Here is a 19,758-nt window from a genome sequence, read left to right on the forward strand (position 1 = left end):
TACAAATTTCAATTAAGTCTCAGTTATGACAGGGGTTTGTATATTCTGCACAAGATTTTTTTTTCCCCAAAGTTTTAAAATATTACTTTTTCCAACCTATTTTTTCCCCCTGGGTGCTGAGTGGGAAAAAATGTTTTCAGTAGGTAATATTTATTTTATTCATTCCCCACCCCCTCCCCCTCCAACATATTTTTTATCCCCTTTAGCCGGTTTTCCCATGCAGATTATACACACATTTTGCGACATCCCTCTAACATACCATTTTTAAATCATATGTTTTTTGTTCAGGAGAGGGACGTCTGGCAGTGTATTACATGTGATCCCAAACAGATATACAAACAAAGAGCAGCTTACTACAGTATTCACCATTACTTCCAGTGAGAATATATTTTTTTTAACAGTAATAAACAAAGAGGGGGGGGGGGGGGCCGTTAATGCAACCATCTTGTTATCAATGATTAAATGGCACTTAGAATTCGAATTTCGATCTGAAATTTTGCATGAATAATCCTTGGTAGGTCTATTTTCCCTAAATCGAACAAAAAGTTGGAAAAGTAACGGCTGGCGGCTTAGCCGTTTTTTCATTTTTGGGCTATCCTAAGAGCAAATTAGTCACGAAACCTATCTCCACATAATACTTTTTGTCGCTCAAAAACCTTATCAAACGGTTCTAGCCAGTAGCTGTTGGTACTAGAAATTTTAAAAATGGTTATTGTTATCATTTAAAAAGTTGATTCCTACGAAATTAATGATGAATTTGCCCTGAAAATAGGCAAAAAACGGCTAAACGGCTGGTGGCTAGTTGGAAGAGTAAAGGCTAACGGCTCCCGGCTCAGCCGGATAGCCGTTTTTGGGATTTTTTTTAGGGCATAATTACCTATCAATGATAAACTTTTTAAAAATTTCTAGCACCAGCTGCTTAACAGCTAGAACCGACTAAAAAAGGTGATAAAAGCTATAAAATGCCAACAGTATAATTGTTATACCAAATAATGTAAAACTATTATTTAAAAAGTTGATTCTTTCGTAATTATGATGGATTTGCCCTGAAAATAGCCAAATACCGGCTTAACGGATGAGCCGCCACCCGTTACTTTTCTAACTTTTTTTTGATTTAGGGAAAATAGACCTACAAAGGATTAGGTACTAATTCTAAATTTCGTCCTGAAATTCGGATTCTGTGCCATTTGCGCATGGATTACGAGATGGTTGCATTACCCCCTCCAACCCCTTTTACATTAGAATCTATCCTCGAATCCGATAGCAGGCAATGTTCCCTTTTTTTGATCAATTGTTAATTTTATTTCAATTTAGAAATGCTAGTCAACTAGAGGAGGAGAGAAAAGCAAAGAAGGAAAAAATGAAGAGATTGGAGTTCATAGAGCATACATTCGAGGCAAGATTTTTTTTAACATTAGATATTTATATTGTTTTTACAAAATGGTTTTTATACCTACCCAAATACGAACTAAAATATTTAAGCCAAATTATTAATATTTACCCTTTAGGACGTAATGACAAATTTATAAGTAGATTCGCTAGGTAATAAATACCTCTAAACTTTTATTTTATAAAGCCAATGCTTAATTTTTAGAATTTTTATTAAAGTAATGCTGAAAATAATGTTTAATTTAATTGATAGGATGCATTGCAGTGTGTTAATATGATGCAAAAAGGAATTAAAAGGTAACGGTTAAGTTTTTTGTTGTAGATATCAGGAATGATAACCCAAATCCGTTTCAAACTCATCGGCCAAATTCCAGATAATATGTCTGGGGTGAATAATTTTCAATCTGAAATTTCATTACCGAATTTTTATAGTAAAACTACGAAAAATTCCCTTATTTGAATTGAACTCCCCCCGAGGATCGAGGGAATTATGGAAAATAAACACCCCTATAATTTGTACATTTATGAATAAGCATTGGGTGAAATATTTTTGTAAAGGCAATATTCTAAAGTGGTTTATTTAAGTAAATAAAGATCGTTACTTAAGGTAAATAACAATATATTTAGTTATTGTTTAGTTGTCTAAAGTTAAAGTTATTTTATTAGTATCAATTACACAAGATTTTCATGTTCTCTAATAAAGTGAAACACGCAGTGGGCTATAATAACGATTCCTCGCTTTACTCCTACTGGATGAACGAACTGACCAATAAATAAGTTCCATGTTATCAAGCTAAATTGAAGACAATTTTTACCCACGTATATTCTACAACCATTAAGATAACTCACCTAATGAATGTTTGAGGGGAAACATATTATCATGTGTGCAAACTTCTAAAAAAAATATATTTCTTTTAGTGCCAAAGAAAAATGGGACAAGAAGAAGAAAAGGCCGGACTCAGAGGCTGAATTCACAAAGTCCATCAAGAAAATAAGAAAAATATTTAAAGTTACTAGCTATAACATGAGGTATGTATTAAATTAGTCATCATTTTATCAACTAGCGGCTACGCCCGTAGAGGCCTCTAGGGGCACTTGAGGAATATCGAATTTTATAACCCAATTTTATTATTTTAGATTTTAAAAGAAAGTTAAAAAAATTTGGGGGGGATTTTTTTTATTGGGGGGGGGGGGGTGCCGGGTGCCCCCCCCCTGCCATTTTTTATTTTAGTTATAAAAAAAATTTAAACAAATTTTTTTTTTGGGGGGGGGGGGATTTTTTTCTAGGGGCGATTTCTCTTGGGAGGGTAGTGGTACCTTCCCGGGACCTATGAGAAGCTACCCTGTTAAGGAGAACCCGATCGGTTCAGTAGTTAGCGAGATCCTTCGGTACAAACACACAGACATCCTGTTACTTTAGTATAAGGATGTAGGATATCACTTATAAGTTTGATTTAATCTAAATTTCTCACATTTGTTTGTTACCTAGGAATTCTATAGGTAGTTAAAATATTTTGATGTTTGTTATTTTTTTCAGGATTTTATATACCTGCCCTTTATAATGTAATCCTATCCTATTATATAAAGTAGTAAGCGTTTTTGCCTGTCCCGAAGAATCTCTTTAACTGCTAAACCGATATTGTTCTTCTTTACAGTAAAGCTTCTTATAAGTCCTTCCTGGTAAGGTTTTACACTATTTTTGGGAAGAGTGTCTTCACCGCTCTCCACCCTCCCCCCCCCAAAAAAAAAAAATATTTATTTTCTACTCTTTTGAAACTCAAATTTAAAATGGGATGAGGTCTACTTTTCCCTCTCCTACCTTAATTGACCCTAGAGGCTTCTAGGGGCATAGCCGCTAGTAAACAGATAAAGAGGATAATATAACTTCTATTTGAATTTGATAAACTCAGTATTAGACAAAGTAGACATACTTATGTAAAGTTATACATAATGATTATTTTTTCTTTTCTATTAAGCTTATTGGAGGAAAATCTGCTACAGAAGGCAACAGAAAATTTTCCAGATATAACTGAAATAGATCTAGAGCCTGAGGTTGAAGAAATACCTGAACATCAAAATAAGATTAAGGAGGAAAAAGACAAGGAAAAAGTGAAGAAAGAACAGAAAAAAGATAGTGTTGTCAAGAAAGGTGATACTGACAAGAAATTCAAAAAGGAAAAGGCAAATGAAATGGATAAAAAAGATCAGAAGAAAAACAAAGAAACTAAAGCTAAAGTAGAAGCTGTAGTTGTTGATGTTGATAGTGATCAAGGAGAACAAGTGGAGAGAAAATCCAATTCAGATATTCAGGATATGGTTCAACATGAACACGATAAATCTGTCGACAATGCAAAACAGAGTGATGTTGAAGAAACAAATGAAATGACGGTTGAGATTACTGAATGTGATAACAGACTTACGACGGATAAGTCAAGTGTTAACTTGTCAGATAATGAACCTGAAATGAATTCAGGTAATTCGGATAATGATTCCAACAAAAATAAAGAAACAGATAAAGATAGTGATGAGGAATCTAAAACAACAGATAATAAAAAAGATGACAAAAAAGACGCAAAGAAGACTACCAAAAGAGGATCAAGCTTAGACAAAGATATTTTTGAAAATGATAGTTCTAACGATGAGACAAAGGGAAATAATGATAAATTCGATACAGAGAAACATGATGATGTTTCGAATGATGAAAAAGGCGCTAAGAAGGATGAAGATGTTACAAAGAAAAAGAAAGATGAGATTCAAACAGTTTCAGACAAAGATGACGAAAAGGATTGCAAAAAGAATTACAAGAAAACAAATAAATCTTCTACTAAAGACAGCCATGATGACAGTACAAAAAGTTCAATGTCTAAGAAGAAAAAGAAAGCCGATAAAGAAGAAATCTGTGATAAACCTATTTCTCCCAATAATTCAGGGGATGAACATAACAAGTCAGATGCTGAACAAGTACAAAAGAGCCCAAAGAATTTTATGTATCCAAAAAATGAACAATTAGACTCTGATGCCGACTCAAAAAGCAGCAAATCTTCTAATAAAGAAACCTCTAAGAAATCAGAAAAGGCCAAAGATGATAACTCTAAAATGAAAGATAGTCCGGAAAAGGAAAAATATTCTGACAATGACAGTGATCTCCAGAACAATGAAGCCAAGAAAGAAGTTCTTGCAATGACCTCTTCTGATGATGATGCTCCAATTATTTTGTCCCTGGACAAGGATAATGAAGACCAACCAAAGAAAAAGTTGAAGAAGAAGAAAGAATTAGACAGAATGAGAAGGTCTTCTGGACATACTCAGGAATGTGACAAAATATATTTATAAAAATTAAATTAGGTAGTTATATTCCGTTATTCAAAATTTTTTGGTATCTTAACATTTGTCTTTGTTAATCACAATTACAGCATGATATTCCAGAAGTACAATACCTACGCTTCCTAAATAATAACTTTGGTTCTTTAAAAAAGATGTAAAATTTGCCTTTCCATTTTTAATAAGCATTTAGATTATGTATACCTACCTATTGAATGTTTTTGATTATTTTGTTTTTACAAAAATTACATGTTACATTAAAAATAGATTCTCTCGTCATCTGACGAGGAGGGTGAAACAGAAACAGAAAAGACAACAAATACTGAAGTACCTGTAAAGAAGCGTAAAAAAGGCGCCCGGTCAGATTCCAGTGGTCAAGAGGAGCATACTCCACGCCCGCTGCCCAATTTAGAGGATGTTAAAATAAGATCCTGTAGAGTTGATATAACTGCATTTAGTTCCAAGCTTTTGAATGTTCTGGAACAGAAAGGAAAGGTGAGAATTTTTTGCATCGCTTATTGTTTTTTTTCAACAATTAAAATGTTTCCCTATGATTTTAAATTTATTGATGAATTGTTATAAAAATCCAAACCTTCATTTCTATTCTAATCAATATTAATTTTTTGGCTCGTCACAATGGAAGCTATCCTTCCCAAAGCAACCCATATGTTTTGTTTATGTTTATATAATTCTCAGGGCCCTTACTGGAGCATACGAGATTATTAGGGCGACATCAAAACATTTTAGTTTTATCACAGTTAAAAGTACATTTAGTAGAATATTCTTCACAATAACAGTTTTGTTAAAAGTCTTTCAAGTTTGTCATATTCTTTCTTGAAAATGTTGTACAGGTTTCTTGCATATTTTACGTTATCTGGTAGATTGCTCCATAGATCGATCACTCGGTATAATAGGATCTTAAGTAAAATGATTTTAATTTATTAAGGTGAACGTGAACGTACTAGGTGAACAAACCATTAGTGAAGAGCGAGACATCTCAAGGTTGGATGGTAGAACAGGGCTGGCATGTTCCGTCTCCGCCTCCGGTTCATTCACCTCCCATTAACATAATCCATCACTCCTATCATGGTGCTCTAGCAGATAACATCCTTGCTAGACACCTCAATGGTGTGTGTGTGTGTGTGTATCTGTGTACATTTTAATGCAGGGGTAATATTCACCAGGGTGAGGACAATGATAGATAAATAAATCTAAACCCAAATCTTCCCCCCCCCCCCCTCACCTTATATTTACAAATTGTCTTAAGATGCTCTCAAACTATCGTCCACTGTCCTAACCCCTGGTGATATATTGTTGGTAAAGTGAACCTTGTATAATGGGGATTGTAACACAACATGGACAAAGGCATGGTTTTTGTATGTATAATCTAAAAAATAAGTCCAAAATCACCCCTCCACCTTTTTTTCCATTCAAGATGTTAAAATCTTGTAAGCACAAAATATTTGACCCCTTTTTTAGAGAAAGAGATATGGCACTATGAAAACTATTTTGCCTCTAACTTCTTGTAAAATCCAAAAATTTCTACCTAACTAAAAAAAGTTGATGGTTTAAAAGTCTTCTATAAGATGTCATACCATTCCCTGGCCATAATTAGTGAATGTTTAACTTTAAAGTTCCCCATCCTTTGTCCATGGTTTGAATAGATAATATCTTTATTAATAAATCCCATTACCCCTGCATTTCTTAGTATCATTGTACACTAGGTAAAGATTAAACATGCATAATGTTATTTCTGATGGTAAAGGCTGGAACAAGGATGTGTACATATCAAAGTTAACCCCTTAGTTTCATTTTGTTACTTTATAACTAGAAGCAGGGGCGGAAACCTTGCCCTTATTTTTTTGTTTTATTTTTCAAGTACTTTTGCATTGCTAGTTTTCACTACAGGGTTCGGACTTTTTTCTCAATATTAAATTTTGTTATTTTTTGTCTTTTTGGAATTTAAGTTAAACATACAGTGGTGTATATTCTGCACAAGTTGAGTTTTTTCCCTGGCTGCAAAATATTTCATATTCCCACCCCCCCTCCTTCTCTGATTTCACCCTAAGGAGGGGACATAAATGGAAAAATATTTTCAGTAGGTACTCATTATTTAATTCATATTTTTACCACTCCCACACATTTTAATAGTTTTTTTCCCCTATACAGAAGAAAATTGGAAAAAAAATTTCAGAACTATATTTTTCTCTCTCCCACTTTTTTTATATATCCCCCTCCCCTTGTAGCAGGGGATCCCATGCAGAATATATATACCCCTGTAAACATAAAAAATTAAATCTTATTAGTTTATTAGCATGAAAAGTTTCATATCTATCTAAATTCAAGGCCACATTTAATTGAAATTTTATTTTTATTCGAGAGAAACGACGATACCCCTTTTATTTGCAGATTCGCCTAATATTTGTTTTTATTGATCGTTACATATGACTGACTAAGCAATGGAATCTTAAATTAAGAGCATTTATAACATCAATGCTATGAAAAGCACTGGATTAAGTTTCTAGTCTTTTTGTTAAATGCTCTGAAGTTAAGATCCATACACTATTTATTTATAAATCTAAGTCCAAAAATTTTTCACTGTTAAAATCTTGTTAAAATTTCAGGTTGTGTAATTTAGATTCAGTGCATGGCAAAACTGACGCATCCACGTCAAAAAATACAAGGAATGAGATCCAATAATAATTTACTCAAGTAGGACAGGGGTTAGTTTAATCCATAACTGTAAAGTTGCTGTTGGTTCTATTTGTTTATTAAGAATTAGGCGATTTCCCTCAAATTTCCTAGTAAACTACAGGAATTCTCCCTACTTATTTTGTAATACATTACAAAGATTGGGGGGGGGGGGGGGGGTAGTAGTTTTTATTGTGTTTTTGTTTTACCTTCGGCAAGGTTATTTTGGTTAAAGGGTAGCCCGCAGGATTTGAGCCCACCGCAGCGGTTAAGTATTTAGAATTCTCACGTTATTTTTAATTTATTTAAAGAACAAAGGGGGTGGGGCTCTGTGCTCGCTTGGCACTTTAAGTAAATCACTAGAAATATTTTTTTTGAGAGGGGGGGGGGGGGTTAGTTAGATGAAAGGTGCAGGAGAGTCCTGCAAAGATAAGTATACCATTCATGTTATTATGTTGCTTTTTCGTAATAATAGAGAAAGATTCATTGGCGCTCTTTTCTAAAAATTATATCTTATATCTCATAATATTATCCAGGAAAAGTCATGCAAAAAATGTAAAAAATGCGGGTGTAGGAGATCGTCTTGTTGACATAAGCTCTGACGAGGACAAGATGAGTGGTTTGAGCGAAGCTGATATGATACCTGACCTCAAAAATGCTGAGGACCCCATTGAGGTACATTTACCATAAAAATAAATTGAGACAGAAATATATTGTGAATTTTTTAGGGTAGGTAGTCATTGAAATATTAGAGTAGAGATTTTTTATATAAAGCAGAAGTAATGTTAATATTATAATCAAAATTACCTTTTAATATACTGTCTCTTCTATACTCTTTTGTGAAAAGCTTCCTTTTGATTGACTCTTTCCATAACTATAAAACAACTAACAATCAAGATGAAAATTACCAATCTTTTTATATGTTACGTAGTAACTAAATTCATTAGTTTTTTTCTGATTTGAGGTTTATAGTAATAAAAGTTATTCTGTCTATGCTATCTTTGCAGTTGGTGATAAATATCCTTTGACAAACTTTTCCTCTTCGTTTAGACACTAAAACCTATTCTTATCTTTTTAGACTGAAAACGTAGCAGCTAAAGCTTTAGTTCTTGCCACCTCCAGCGACGAGGGCGCAGTTTCCAACCATGATCCTGATGGCCCGGCAGCACAACCTCGAGACAAACAGAAAAACGGATCAAGCAAAAAGTCTGGTGCGCCGGAGCCTGAGGCTAAAAATGGTGTGCGACCTAAACTGTTGTGTATGAAACTAAGTGAGACTGATACCAGTGACGATGAAGTCAAATACAGGTAGGATCCTTTTCTTAGGCTTCCATGTAATATAAAGATAAGATGCAACTGAATTTTATAATGGAGAACTTCTTTGATTGTAGAACAAGGATGACAACAACCATAAAAATGAAGCCTTGAAACGGTAGGACAAACAAACATTAACACTACTTATAGAGTGTCAGAACTGAATAAGCAGAATGTTAATGCGTAAGTCTAAACAAAATTGGAAGTAAATTTGTTGCATAACTTCTTAATTAAAGGATTCTGCTGTAAAGACTTACATTTTTAGAACTTGAATTTAGAGATGCTTTTTAAAAGTATAACATTGTACTTTGTGGTAAAAAGAATCAGTATTTCAAAAATGAAATAAATAGAATAATTATATCATACATTTTTAGGAAAAGAATGGAAGCCAAATCTCAGCTAACCGATCCAAGTGGAAGTGCAGAATCCGACCTTAACACAAACGTTGCCGCCGTCGGAGGCAGCAAAAAACGCAAAACTGGAAAGCGTCGACACATAATCAACTCAGAAGATGACGAAAGCAATGACCCAGATTTCAATGACGAGGAGGAGAACAGTGATGGCGACGACGTACAAGAAGTAGACTCTGACGACAGTGACAATGTCACAAGAAAGAAACCAAGGCGGCGAAGAATCAAAGGCAGCGACTCGTCTGAAGACGATTCTGACTCCGATGGTGGCAGACCTAAGAAACGGCGGAGGATACGCGAAAACAGCGAAAGCAACTCTGGTGACGAGAATCAATCCAAGGTTGGTCGTCACAACATAAGGAAGGTCATCAAGGACAAGCATTTAACAGACCAAACCAAGGAGGCCGCGGCTGAAGAGAGGGAGAGAAGGAAGCGTATGGAGGAACGCCAAGCGTTGTACAATAAAATGTTCAAGTTACCAGACAATAAGGAGGGCAGTATTACTCAGCTTATACTTGACTTTGATGAGGACACCAAGCAGCCTCTTGTTGAGGTGAACAGGAGGTTGGTAACCAAACTGAAGCCTCATCAGGCTAGAGGTGTTAAATTCATGTGGGACGCCTGCTTTGAATCCGTGGCCCAGATTAAGGATGGTAAAGTGCCTGGCGGTTGTATCCTGGCCCACTGTATGGGTCTGGGTAAGACTCTGCAGACCATCACCTTGACCCACACGGTCCTGGAGAACAGCAAGGTCAATGTGCACCGTGTCCTGGTCATTTGTCCGGTCAACACGGTCAAGAACTGGGAGGACGAGTACGAAAAGTGGTTGAAAGGTACATTATTATGTCTATACCTAGTTAATTAGTGCCTGACATATGACACCTAAAGAATGCCAAACAAACATGGAATATTTAAACTTAGTTTTTTCTTAGTGCTGTAGCACAAAAATAATACCTATATATTATTTTGATTGGAACTCTTGTTTTTACTCGGGGAAGGATTAATAAGGCATAATGAATTTTCTTCTGAATCCACATACCACAGTTTCTGATAAGTAAATGAAGAGATCTAAAGTATTTTGTATTAGTTTAACGTGATCAATCTTTTTAGGTAGTCTTGAACTGGATGTGTACGGGATGTCCAGTGATAAGGACAACTGGGCGAGGGCAGACAAGATGCAGGCATGGTTCAGGGAGGGTGGCGTACTCATCATTGGGTATGATCTCTTCAGAAATCTTACCAATGAGAAGAATAAGAAGTTTAAAAGCAAACAACGCAAAATATTCAATGAGTAAGTGTTCTTGAAAATTTGAACATATTAAAATTTCTGTTTATCTAGGTATCTTATTAAGAAAGAAAGTATATTTTATTTGAAATTTTCCAGGTTTTAACTTTAAAAGGAAATTCTTGCAGTCGAAGATTTTTGCTTATATTTAATTTATCACATATGATTCTTTCCAATCGCACGAGTGACGAAATTTTTGGACTATTATTTTCCGAGCAAGATTAATTTGTAGAAACTCAACTATATATAGCTGACTTATTATACATAGATGAAATAATAACTGCCCTTTCGTACCAAATTGAAAACGTTCTAACCAATAACGTGGCCGGATTGTTCCTTCTCTCTCTTATTGGGTCAATTTAGTGATTATGAATCTAGACTTATTATATAATATTTATTGTAATCAGATTAATGATCAAAATATTTCAGGTGTCTTCTCGACCCTGGTCCAGATCTAGTTGTTTGTGACGAGGGGCATCTACTTAAGAATGAGAAATCAGCCATCAACAAGGCTGTCAACAGAATCAAGACTCTTAGAAGGTTAGGTACTTTTTAGAAAACAGAACAAACAAAGGCTATGTATCAATGATCATGGATAGAAAAATAAGTAGCGGGTTTCGTTGTATTTTTGCAGTAGCTTTTTTCCTATTTCTAGACCTTGTGGAGGGCTCTAACCTGCGGGGAAATCATTAGCATTTACCTGACCTTAAATAACCTATCAAAAGCTACTGTGAAAATACGACGAGACCCACATCTTCGTTTTCTTTCCATGATCCAAAACTATTTTCTTCCTAACTTTTTCTCCACGTTTACCTTTTATTGGAAGAAATATGGTTAAGTAAAACTGGCATATCTCAGCCCCCCCCCCCCCCTCCCTCCAACATTTTTATAAAAGGTCAGGGAGTTTTTTTTAATCAATGTAGGAATATTCAATTTTTAATCAGATTACGCAGAGTGATATAATTTTTAATTTTAGAATAATCCTGACTGGTACTCCGCTGCAAAACAACTTGAAAGAATATTATGAAATGGTCAACTTTGTCAAACCAAATCTGCTCGGTACAAGAAAAGAGTTCATGAACAGATTTGTCAATCCAATCATCAACGGCCAACATTCCGACTCGACTGACAGGGATATCAGAACCATGAAGAAACGATCATTTATCCTGAATGACTTGCTGAAAGGTTGTATGCAGAGGTTGGACTATCATGTTCTTGTCCCCTACCTACAACCCAAACTGGAATTTGTCCTCAGCCTGTGCATGACCGACCTCCAGAAGCGACTGTATAAATTCTACCTGGAGAATTACGCCAAGGCTGGGCAGGTTGGACTTGACGGCAAGCTAGAAGGCGGCAAGAAGGGCGGACTCTTCTATGACGTCCAGAATCTGTCCAAGATCTGGAATCATCCGTTCATTCTGCAGCTGGCCCAGAACAGGAAGGCAGAGAAGGATGAGGAGGAGGACGAGGCTGGCAGCCTCAAGGACTTCATTGCTGATGACTCGGATGATGATGCGTATGACAGCGAAGGTTCTGGTAATGAAGTTCAGGTAATTTATCTACAGATGTTTTTTTTGTAGGGTTGGCAAATCCGTTCCGGAATCCGTCCAATTTTTGTACAATTTCGGATTCCGGAATCCGTTATTTCAATAGCGGATTTGAATTGTTAATTGTTAGGCTAAAATTAGCATCTTGAGTTTAGAAATTGGAGAAAAGCTACTGCAAAATAAGGAAAAAAGGCATTTTAAAATATTGCTAGAATCCGGAAAACCGAAAATCCGGAATCCGCCAAAAAAAAATTTTGTAAGAATTCGAATCCGGATCAAAAATTGGCAGGATTGCCAACCCTACTTTTTTGTATTGCTGTTCTTGATTTCTTGTTTTTAAGCAGGGATCTTAAGGGATGTAAAATAAATTAAGTCGCCTATTATACCTACCTAATAAACAACATTACGCCTTTAAGTTTTAAGTGGTAAGGTTAAGACACTGTTAGTTGGTAAATAAAACATTGAAGTCAAAGTCCTGAAGACAACATGTTTAGTTAATTTTCAATTCAATGTTTAGGAGTTGGAGGAGACAAAGAAAAGAAATACCCGACAAACAGCTGGCACTGATGATTTAGTTGAGGGTCTGGAGTCAGATTTGCCTGTTACTTCCAGGGGATGGTGGAATCAACTTCTCAACGTAAGTATTATTGCTTTATTTTTTTGTCTCTGTTTGAAATATACTTATAAGAAATATTATATAATATAAATAAACGGTACAATCAAAATTGGAATTTATAGTCAGGTTTGAGGCTATTGTTTGAGGATAGAAAGAAAGGTCTAATAATCATTAACAATCTTTTTTTCAGGAGGAAGAACAGCTTGATAGAATTGAATTTGGCAGCAAGATGGTTTTACTTATGGACATTCTTAAGGAATGTGAATTAATCGGTGACAAGGTAACGATTTTGTTGTTTTGTGAAAATTAAACGCATAAACAAAATGATATATTTTGGATGACTTATTATGCTTTGGGGACAGGCACCATAGGGTTACAGTCTCTCGGAGATGATATTTTTTTTTTTTGTTAAAAAATCTTAATTGTGGGTAGGTTGGTCAGTTTTCGATACATTTTAAGGTACCTATGTGTGAAAGAACCAATATTTTTGTACTTGTTCCATTATATAAGGTGACCCCCTTCCACTAAAAAAAAGACATTTTGCATTATTTTTACCTAAATTGTTAACAAAAATTATCAATTTAGGTATTAGTGTTCAGTCAGTCTCTTCTTTCTCTGGATATAATAGAAGAATTCCTGGCCAATCAACATGCATTCAACGAGGAAAGTATCAACAATGGCAGCCTACCCGCTGGTGAACTTGGAACCTGGGTCCAGGGTGTTGACTACTACAGGATGGACGGTAGCACTGATGCTAACACAAGAAAGATCTGGTGTAAATACTTCAACAAAGAAACGAGCCACAGGATGCGCCTGTTCTTGATATCAACACGTGCTGGTGGCTTGGGCATCAATCTGGTGGCCGCTAATAGGGTCATTATATTTGATGCCAGCTGGAATCCTAGCCACGATGTTCAGTCCATTTTTAGAGTTTACAGGTTCGGTCAGACCAAGCCTGTTTATGTTTACAGGTAGAATACCATTATTATAAACTATTTAATCGTTCGTTTTTGGATTTTAATTGATTTCTAACCTATTGCCCTCCAATGAATCATTTTTTATAACCTGAATTGGTATGCAAATTTTTATCTGTTTTCAGGCATGCTCTTTGATTTAAAGACTTGAATCTTCACTAGCAATGGAAATATTTCCATTTTTTCTGTCGGCTACAGCTCCACCCTCTCTACTTCTTTACTCAGACTGTCGTCTCAAGTGCAAATACTTAAACACAACTCATGCATGACAACTTTTCGACTCCTCGTAAATATACACTTATGTATTTCATTTTTGTTGTTTTCGATTGATTAAACTTTTTATATATTAATCATATCATTTTAATTAGGTTCCTAGCTAAAGGTACAATGGAAGAAAAGATCTATGATCGTCAAGTTACGAAACAATCCTTGGCTGCCCGTGTTGTCGACGAGCAGCAAATTGAGCGACACTTTACCATGAACGAACTTGCCGAGCTGTACGAGTTCATCGACGAGCCTATGTCGGCTAAACCGTTGCCGGCTGTCCCTGAGGACAGGCTGCTAGCTGACCTGGTGGACAGGCACAAGCAGATAATCTGGAAGTTCCACCACCACGACTCTCTGCTGGAGAACAAAGTTGATGAGAATTTGACTGAGGACGAAAGAAAATCTGCCTGGGAGGAGTATGAGAATGAAAAGAAAGGCTTCATCCAAACCAATGTTGGCATTGAGAATATCAACGCGTTTGGCAACATGCTGCAGGGTATGCTTCCCATGTCTGGGGACGGCAGAGTCATGGCGAGTCCCATCAACCCAATGGCGATTCAGCTGCAGTTGAAAGCCCAGAATCCTGATATAAGCCACGAGGAGCTGGTTTTGCGGACGCGCGCAGCTATCCTACAGCTGCAGAATCTGCACCGTACGCAGACACCTGTGATTATGAACGAGAAAACTCTTGGTGTGGGACACAGACAGGGGCCTGGTTATGATCAATCCTATTACCAACAGGTAAACTTTATCTTGTTTACTTGTATGTGTTTTCTTCGGTAAGCTCGTAAAGCCATGATGAAGAATTCAGTCTCTGCTGGTTAATTTTTTCTCGCTCATCCACTGAACTAGTCTTTTTTTTAAATTTTGTCACTTGTCTGATACTTTTTATGTCACTTGGTAATGAGTTCCAAATATCTGCCGTTCTCACTGTGAAAAAGTTTTTTCTAATTTCTAGGTTAGATCTCTCTTTTATTATGTTTAAAGAGTCTGTTTGTGATCTTGTAACTGTTCTTTCTGGGTTCACTTCCGGGTGTCTATAATTACACTTCACATGTCCAATATTTGTGATTAACTTGTGCATCTGAATAAGATCGAACATAAATTATATTTTTCAAAAGAAATGTCTTCTTAATTTGCGAGAGTTTTGAAATTATATTAATAACCTCTTCTTGTCACACGGCCGTTAAAACCTTTTCAAAACTTATCAATATATCCTATTTTAAAATGTAGGTAGTAAGTTTTTTTTATCGGAAGTAAAATATCTCAGAAATTTTCGTCCTAATGGGTTGTACATTTCGGGGAAGGTTTATTAATGTCCTGGATAGTTTTAGGCTATTTTCCTGACTAATAATTTAGTATGGTGGTAATATTATTATGAATTTAAGTTTAATTTAAAGACCTTATTCTACATTGTTATAAATACATATAATATACCTGTGTTAGAGTGCTCAACAAAACAATTTACAATAAAAATAACATTAAATTAACCTCAATATGATTTTTTAGGAGATGGCCAAAGCTAAGGCAATGATCCAACGTCAGTATCCTGGAATGTACAGGTTGTTGTTGTTACTTATTGCAGCGTAGCTACTCTCTAAATATTCTTTGTTTGTCTGTACGTCTTTGAGATAACATTTCTTTATTATTTTTATCCTACTCCAAAATGAACAATGAGTATTTTCAACAACAAAAAATTAAAAATGAACCTGAAGCTTAGTGGCATTAGTAAAATTGTCACACTTTTTGTAATAGTTAAATATTTTTATCCTTGTTTCAATTCTTTTTATTATTATATTTAACTTTTTTCTGCTTCGTTTGACTAAAAAGTCAATTTTCTTTTTTTTAATTACCAATTAACTATCTACATATTGCATTTTATCCTAGCATTATTTTTCCAAGACTTCCATTTTTATTTTCACCTTTTTGACCGCACTGTGACCCAACTCACAGCTGCAATCGTTTATAATATTTAGATTCAGGGGAGGTGTGGGACCCGGAGGATCCGCAGCCGGAGGAGGACAGGTGATGCCACAGCTGGCCGCTGTACCCAAGGGAGTCATGATCAGACAAAGAGCACCAATGTTCGCCAGGGCTGAGCCGGAGGAGATCACTATTGAAGACGACAACGATGTACCAATTGTTGTGCCGCAGCAGCGAGTTGTGCCGCGCGCCAGGCCAGCTATGACCAGGGGAAGAGGTGGCCGCAGGGGAAGACCCAGGCTTGACCCAGATACGGATCTAGGTAACTAAATTTGTTATTTATTCATTAAAGGATAAAATTACATCTTTCTTTAACAGGAGAATGTCTTATCCGTCTGTCTGTTATACCTATGCAACACCAAAGAAGAAGAAAAGATTCATGCTTTTGCATTTGCAATCTTAATATTTTTTTAATTTTAGACTTTTCACCTGAGCCGAGCAGTATTAGCACACAACAGGTTATAGAGAAGCTGAAAGCACAAGGGATGACAGTCAACAAGACCACTGACGACAGCTAAACACCTTTATCTTCAAGTTACCTAGCCCTGCTATGTTACAACCAAAACTATCTATGTAAACATGAAAACCAATCAGTGATATGCAATTCATCTGGTGATTTTTTGGAGGATTTATTATCATTGGAAGTTTTAATTTTCTCAATTTTTTTTAAAGCATTTTAAACAGGGATAAGGGATGGGAAACGTAAGAAAATATTATTCCAGGCCTATTTTCCAACTAGGCCTAAAAAACTAGTTTCGGGATGACGCAGTAGTTAGATTTGAAAACTATGAACAATGATGAAATAGCTATTATATGAATGCAAAGAAAAAAAGTATAGAATAGAATTCAGGTAGTTGATTTCACTAATCATAAAATATAATAAAAACTTTCCAAAGAACCAATATGTTAGTGGCTTTAAGTAGAATCCCTTTATTACTTCGCCACCCCCCCCCCCTCCCATTTAAAAAAAAAGTTTTTTTTGAGATGGTTAAATCTGATATATTTTCAAACATTTTAAGGGGGGATCTACTTCACCCCAAAATTTGTATTTAGAAATAAACACCGCTTTAGCCCCCCAGCTTTAATAAATAAATTAAGTAGATTTGAATAAGTACATGGGTAACATTCTATCAACTAATTGTTCCATAGCATACATATAAATTAAGAATTTTTAAAAAAATTTATTTTACGTTAAATATTAACAGAAAAGTTCAATTAAGTGTGCAATAATTTTTACCAAAATTAATGAAAATTTTTTTTTAACAAAACACAGTACACTTTTATTTACATATTGAACTAGTTTTGTATTTGTAATCATTTAGGTGGGTTATCAATTCCACATGAAATGTAACTTTTAAATTGTCTAAAGACAATGAGTTTTTCACATTGTTCTAAAGTATAAAATGTTGAATCCTACTCAGTCTTCAAAAAACGATCTCTCAATTTATGTTTTGCTATATGGACATTTATTAATGTGTAGATTTAATAATAAGTTGATGTGATTGAACGTCATATATATTGTTGTCCTTCTGATAGCAGAAACTTTCCATTGTTGTCTTTCTAATAGCAGAAATTTATGTTTGCTTGAATTAATTTAGCCAATAATGAACTGGGGGACGCGTTTGTTATTAATAATTGGTTAATGCTAAAAGCAAGTTTCAGGCTATTGGATATTAGCCTACAGCCAATAATGAACTGGCGAAAATGAGTTGATTTTATAGGCAAAAAAGAAAAGTTGCCCCATCACTTTTAAAAGGAGGCTGAGACCTAATTTTCGGCCAGGTTTCCCATCCCTTATCCCTGATTTTAAACCAAGGTTATTTTTTCAAGAATAATAATATCCTCGTTAAACAAAAACTGTAACCTTTACATCCAATTTTTGAATTAAAAGACAATTTTGAATTTTGATAACATTTCATTCAAGAATTGGAAAACTCCAGTAAACAAAATGGTTTCTAAAACCGTTAAAATGTCCTTTTTTTGTAACGAAAATTAATATGTTCTGTAATTTTTGCTTAGTGTATCATAAAAGCATTCTACTTAACTATCGACATTATAATATCACACCAAAAAACTTTTGAAATTTAGAATTGAAAATAAACTTTAAATTTTAAAAAGTTACCATCCATAAACGAAATATATATGCAGCTGTTTGAATTTTTAGAATTACTTACTACCTGTCTTACCAAATAATAATTACCATAAGTCCAATGCAATGCAATAGTTTAGAACAAACATTTAAATCCATTTAAACAACTTTTAAAAATCTCAGTGTTCAAATAGTATGTAAGCAACAAAAAGTTTCTTTAGTATTAAATTTTTCAGGTTTTCTTCAAATAGTATTAATAGCTTTCACATTATACTCCATTTTATTTGCCTAACATAGATATTTTGCATTTTAAGTCATGTATCCTTTTTTTGAAATTAACCAAGAATTCAAGTAAAATTTGAGGTAAATTCTTAATTATGTATCGTTTCTTGTTTATTTCATTATAAATTCAAAATATTATCATCACAAATTATGATCCAAAGTGTCCCTTTGTGATTTTAAAAACTTGTAATGAAATAAGCAAGATGAAGAATTTCCATTACCGCCTTCTGATCTGGTTCTTGTCCCATGGAATTTAAGCGGATCTAGAGTGTTGATAAGAAATTCTCTTAGTTTAGATGGTGTATGTTACATCATTGTCTAATTTTTTTTGTACTTTATTAAGCAGTTTTATTTTATAAGAAATGAAAACTGAATAAACATTTTTTTCAGTTTTAAAATTTGCCGTAAATCATGTCACTTAATGAGTTAAGAATTTTTGATAATTAGATCTAGCATTTTTGTACTCATACTAAAATAGAAATTCAACATTAAAAATTCTCATGTTCATTTGATAATCATTAAGTTCTTTGTACGTATGTCTTTATATATAGTGTAATAATTCATCTTTTGTACTGATAACTGTAATTTTCATATTTCTAGTTCATCATATTATTATATATTAATAACATTACTGTAAATTGCCATACTTGTATAATTATTACTTTCGACAGTATCTTAATACTTAATGCTAATGTAAAACAGCGAATTAAAGATGTTTTATTTTGTTGTTTACACGTAGTATTATAATTATAATTACCTAACCAGTTCTTGTAATCTGTTCAACTTTACTACAGGGTCATTTCATATTGTAATAAAAGACTTACATATGCTTATTTTATTTTATTATATTACTAGCGGCTACGCCCCCTAGAAGCCTCTAGGGGCACTTAAGGTAGGAGGGGAAAAAGTCAACCTCATGCCATTTTAAATCTGAGTTTCAAAAGAGTAAAAAAAGTATTTTTTGAGGGGGAGGGGGATGAAGACACCCTCCCCAAAAATAGTTTAAAACCTTCCCAGGACCGATAAGAAGCTTCACTTTAAAGGAGAACAAAATCGGTTCAGCAGTTAGCGAAATCCTTCGGGACAGACAAAAAACGCTTACTACTTTATATAATAGGATATGCGGTTGCGAAGCTGCTCTACAAGTTTTACTTCTTGGTATAATTGTCTATCTTTTTGGAAACAACAGGGCTCTGCAGTTGTAGCCGCAAGAGTTTCTCAGCCGCCACAGCTGCTGGCGGCTCTGAGATAATGCAATTGACATTTTAAATAAACAGCTTTAGAAACACGACGTTTAAATATGTCAGAAGCGTTTTGGTAGAAACGGTAATGTTTAAATTAGGGATGGGAATCCGTCGAATTTTTGGGCCGGATTCTGAAGGAATCCGTCAAAAAAAGTGACGGATTCTTGCGGATTCCGGATTCGGATTCCGGATTCTAGCAGTATTTTAAAAGGCCGTCCGTCACTATGTTACTTGGTTGAAGCCTTGATTTGTTTAAAGTGTTGACTTCCAGCATAACTAAAACATATACATCACATTAGTAATCATTAAGATTTGTTATGTAGAAAAAAATTTAAGTGCTACGTAT

General features: G+C 34.7%; 1 protein-coding gene across 2 annotated transcripts in view; it reads left to right on the top strand.

The window, feature by feature from the left end:
* The window catches only part of XNP (ATRX chromatin remodeler XNP), a 20,713-nt gene extending 1,712 nt beyond the window's left edge, over positions 1–19,001 (top strand). Inside the window, exons 3-24 of one of the 2 annotated variants that reach the window (XM_080156430.1) lie at positions 289–377; positions 1,315–1,396; positions 1,643–1,686; positions 2,308–2,418; positions 3,366–4,696; positions 4,976–5,205; positions 5,657–5,712; positions 7,335–7,392; positions 7,936–8,076; positions 8,480–8,709; positions 9,090–9,958; positions 10,236–10,416; positions 10,840–10,950; positions 11,387–11,960; positions 12,475–12,594; positions 12,764–12,853; positions 13,159–13,544; positions 13,916–14,555; positions 15,324–15,376; positions 15,791–16,059; positions 16,218–16,409; positions 18,559–19,001. In XM_080156430.1, the coding sequence (XP_080012556.1) occupies positions 289–377; positions 1,315–1,396; positions 1,643–1,686; positions 2,308–2,418; positions 3,366–4,696; positions 4,976–5,205; positions 5,657–5,712; positions 7,335–7,392; positions 7,936–8,076; positions 8,480–8,709; positions 9,090–9,958; positions 10,236–10,416; positions 10,840–10,950; positions 11,387–11,960; positions 12,475–12,594; positions 12,764–12,853; positions 13,159–13,544; positions 13,916–14,555; positions 15,324–15,376; positions 15,791–16,059; positions 16,218–16,315 (5,763 nt within the window). In that variant the 3' untranslated portion in view covers positions 16,316–16,409; positions 18,559–19,001. Of the gene's footprint in view, positions 1–288; positions 378–1,314; positions 1,397–1,642; positions 1,687–2,307; positions 2,419–3,365; positions 4,697–4,975; positions 5,206–5,656; positions 5,713–7,334; positions 7,393–7,935; positions 8,077–8,479; positions 8,710–9,089; positions 9,959–10,235; positions 10,417–10,839; positions 10,951–11,386; positions 11,961–12,474; positions 12,595–12,763; positions 12,854–13,158; positions 13,545–13,915; positions 14,556–15,323; positions 15,377–15,790; positions 16,060–16,217; positions 16,410–18,558 lie in introns of those variants that run through there. The other variant, XM_080156431.1, reaches the window with a different exon arrangement.
* Positions 19,002–19,758: the final 757 nt, after the last annotated feature.

The sequence above is a fragment of the Acartia tonsa genome, chromosome 4 (assembly GCF_053477335.1).
Source record: "Acartia tonsa isolate MP-2025a chromosome 4, ASM5347733v1, whole genome shotgun sequence".
NCBI lineage: Eukaryota > Metazoa > Arthropoda > Copepoda > Calanoida > Acartiidae > Acartia > Acartia tonsa.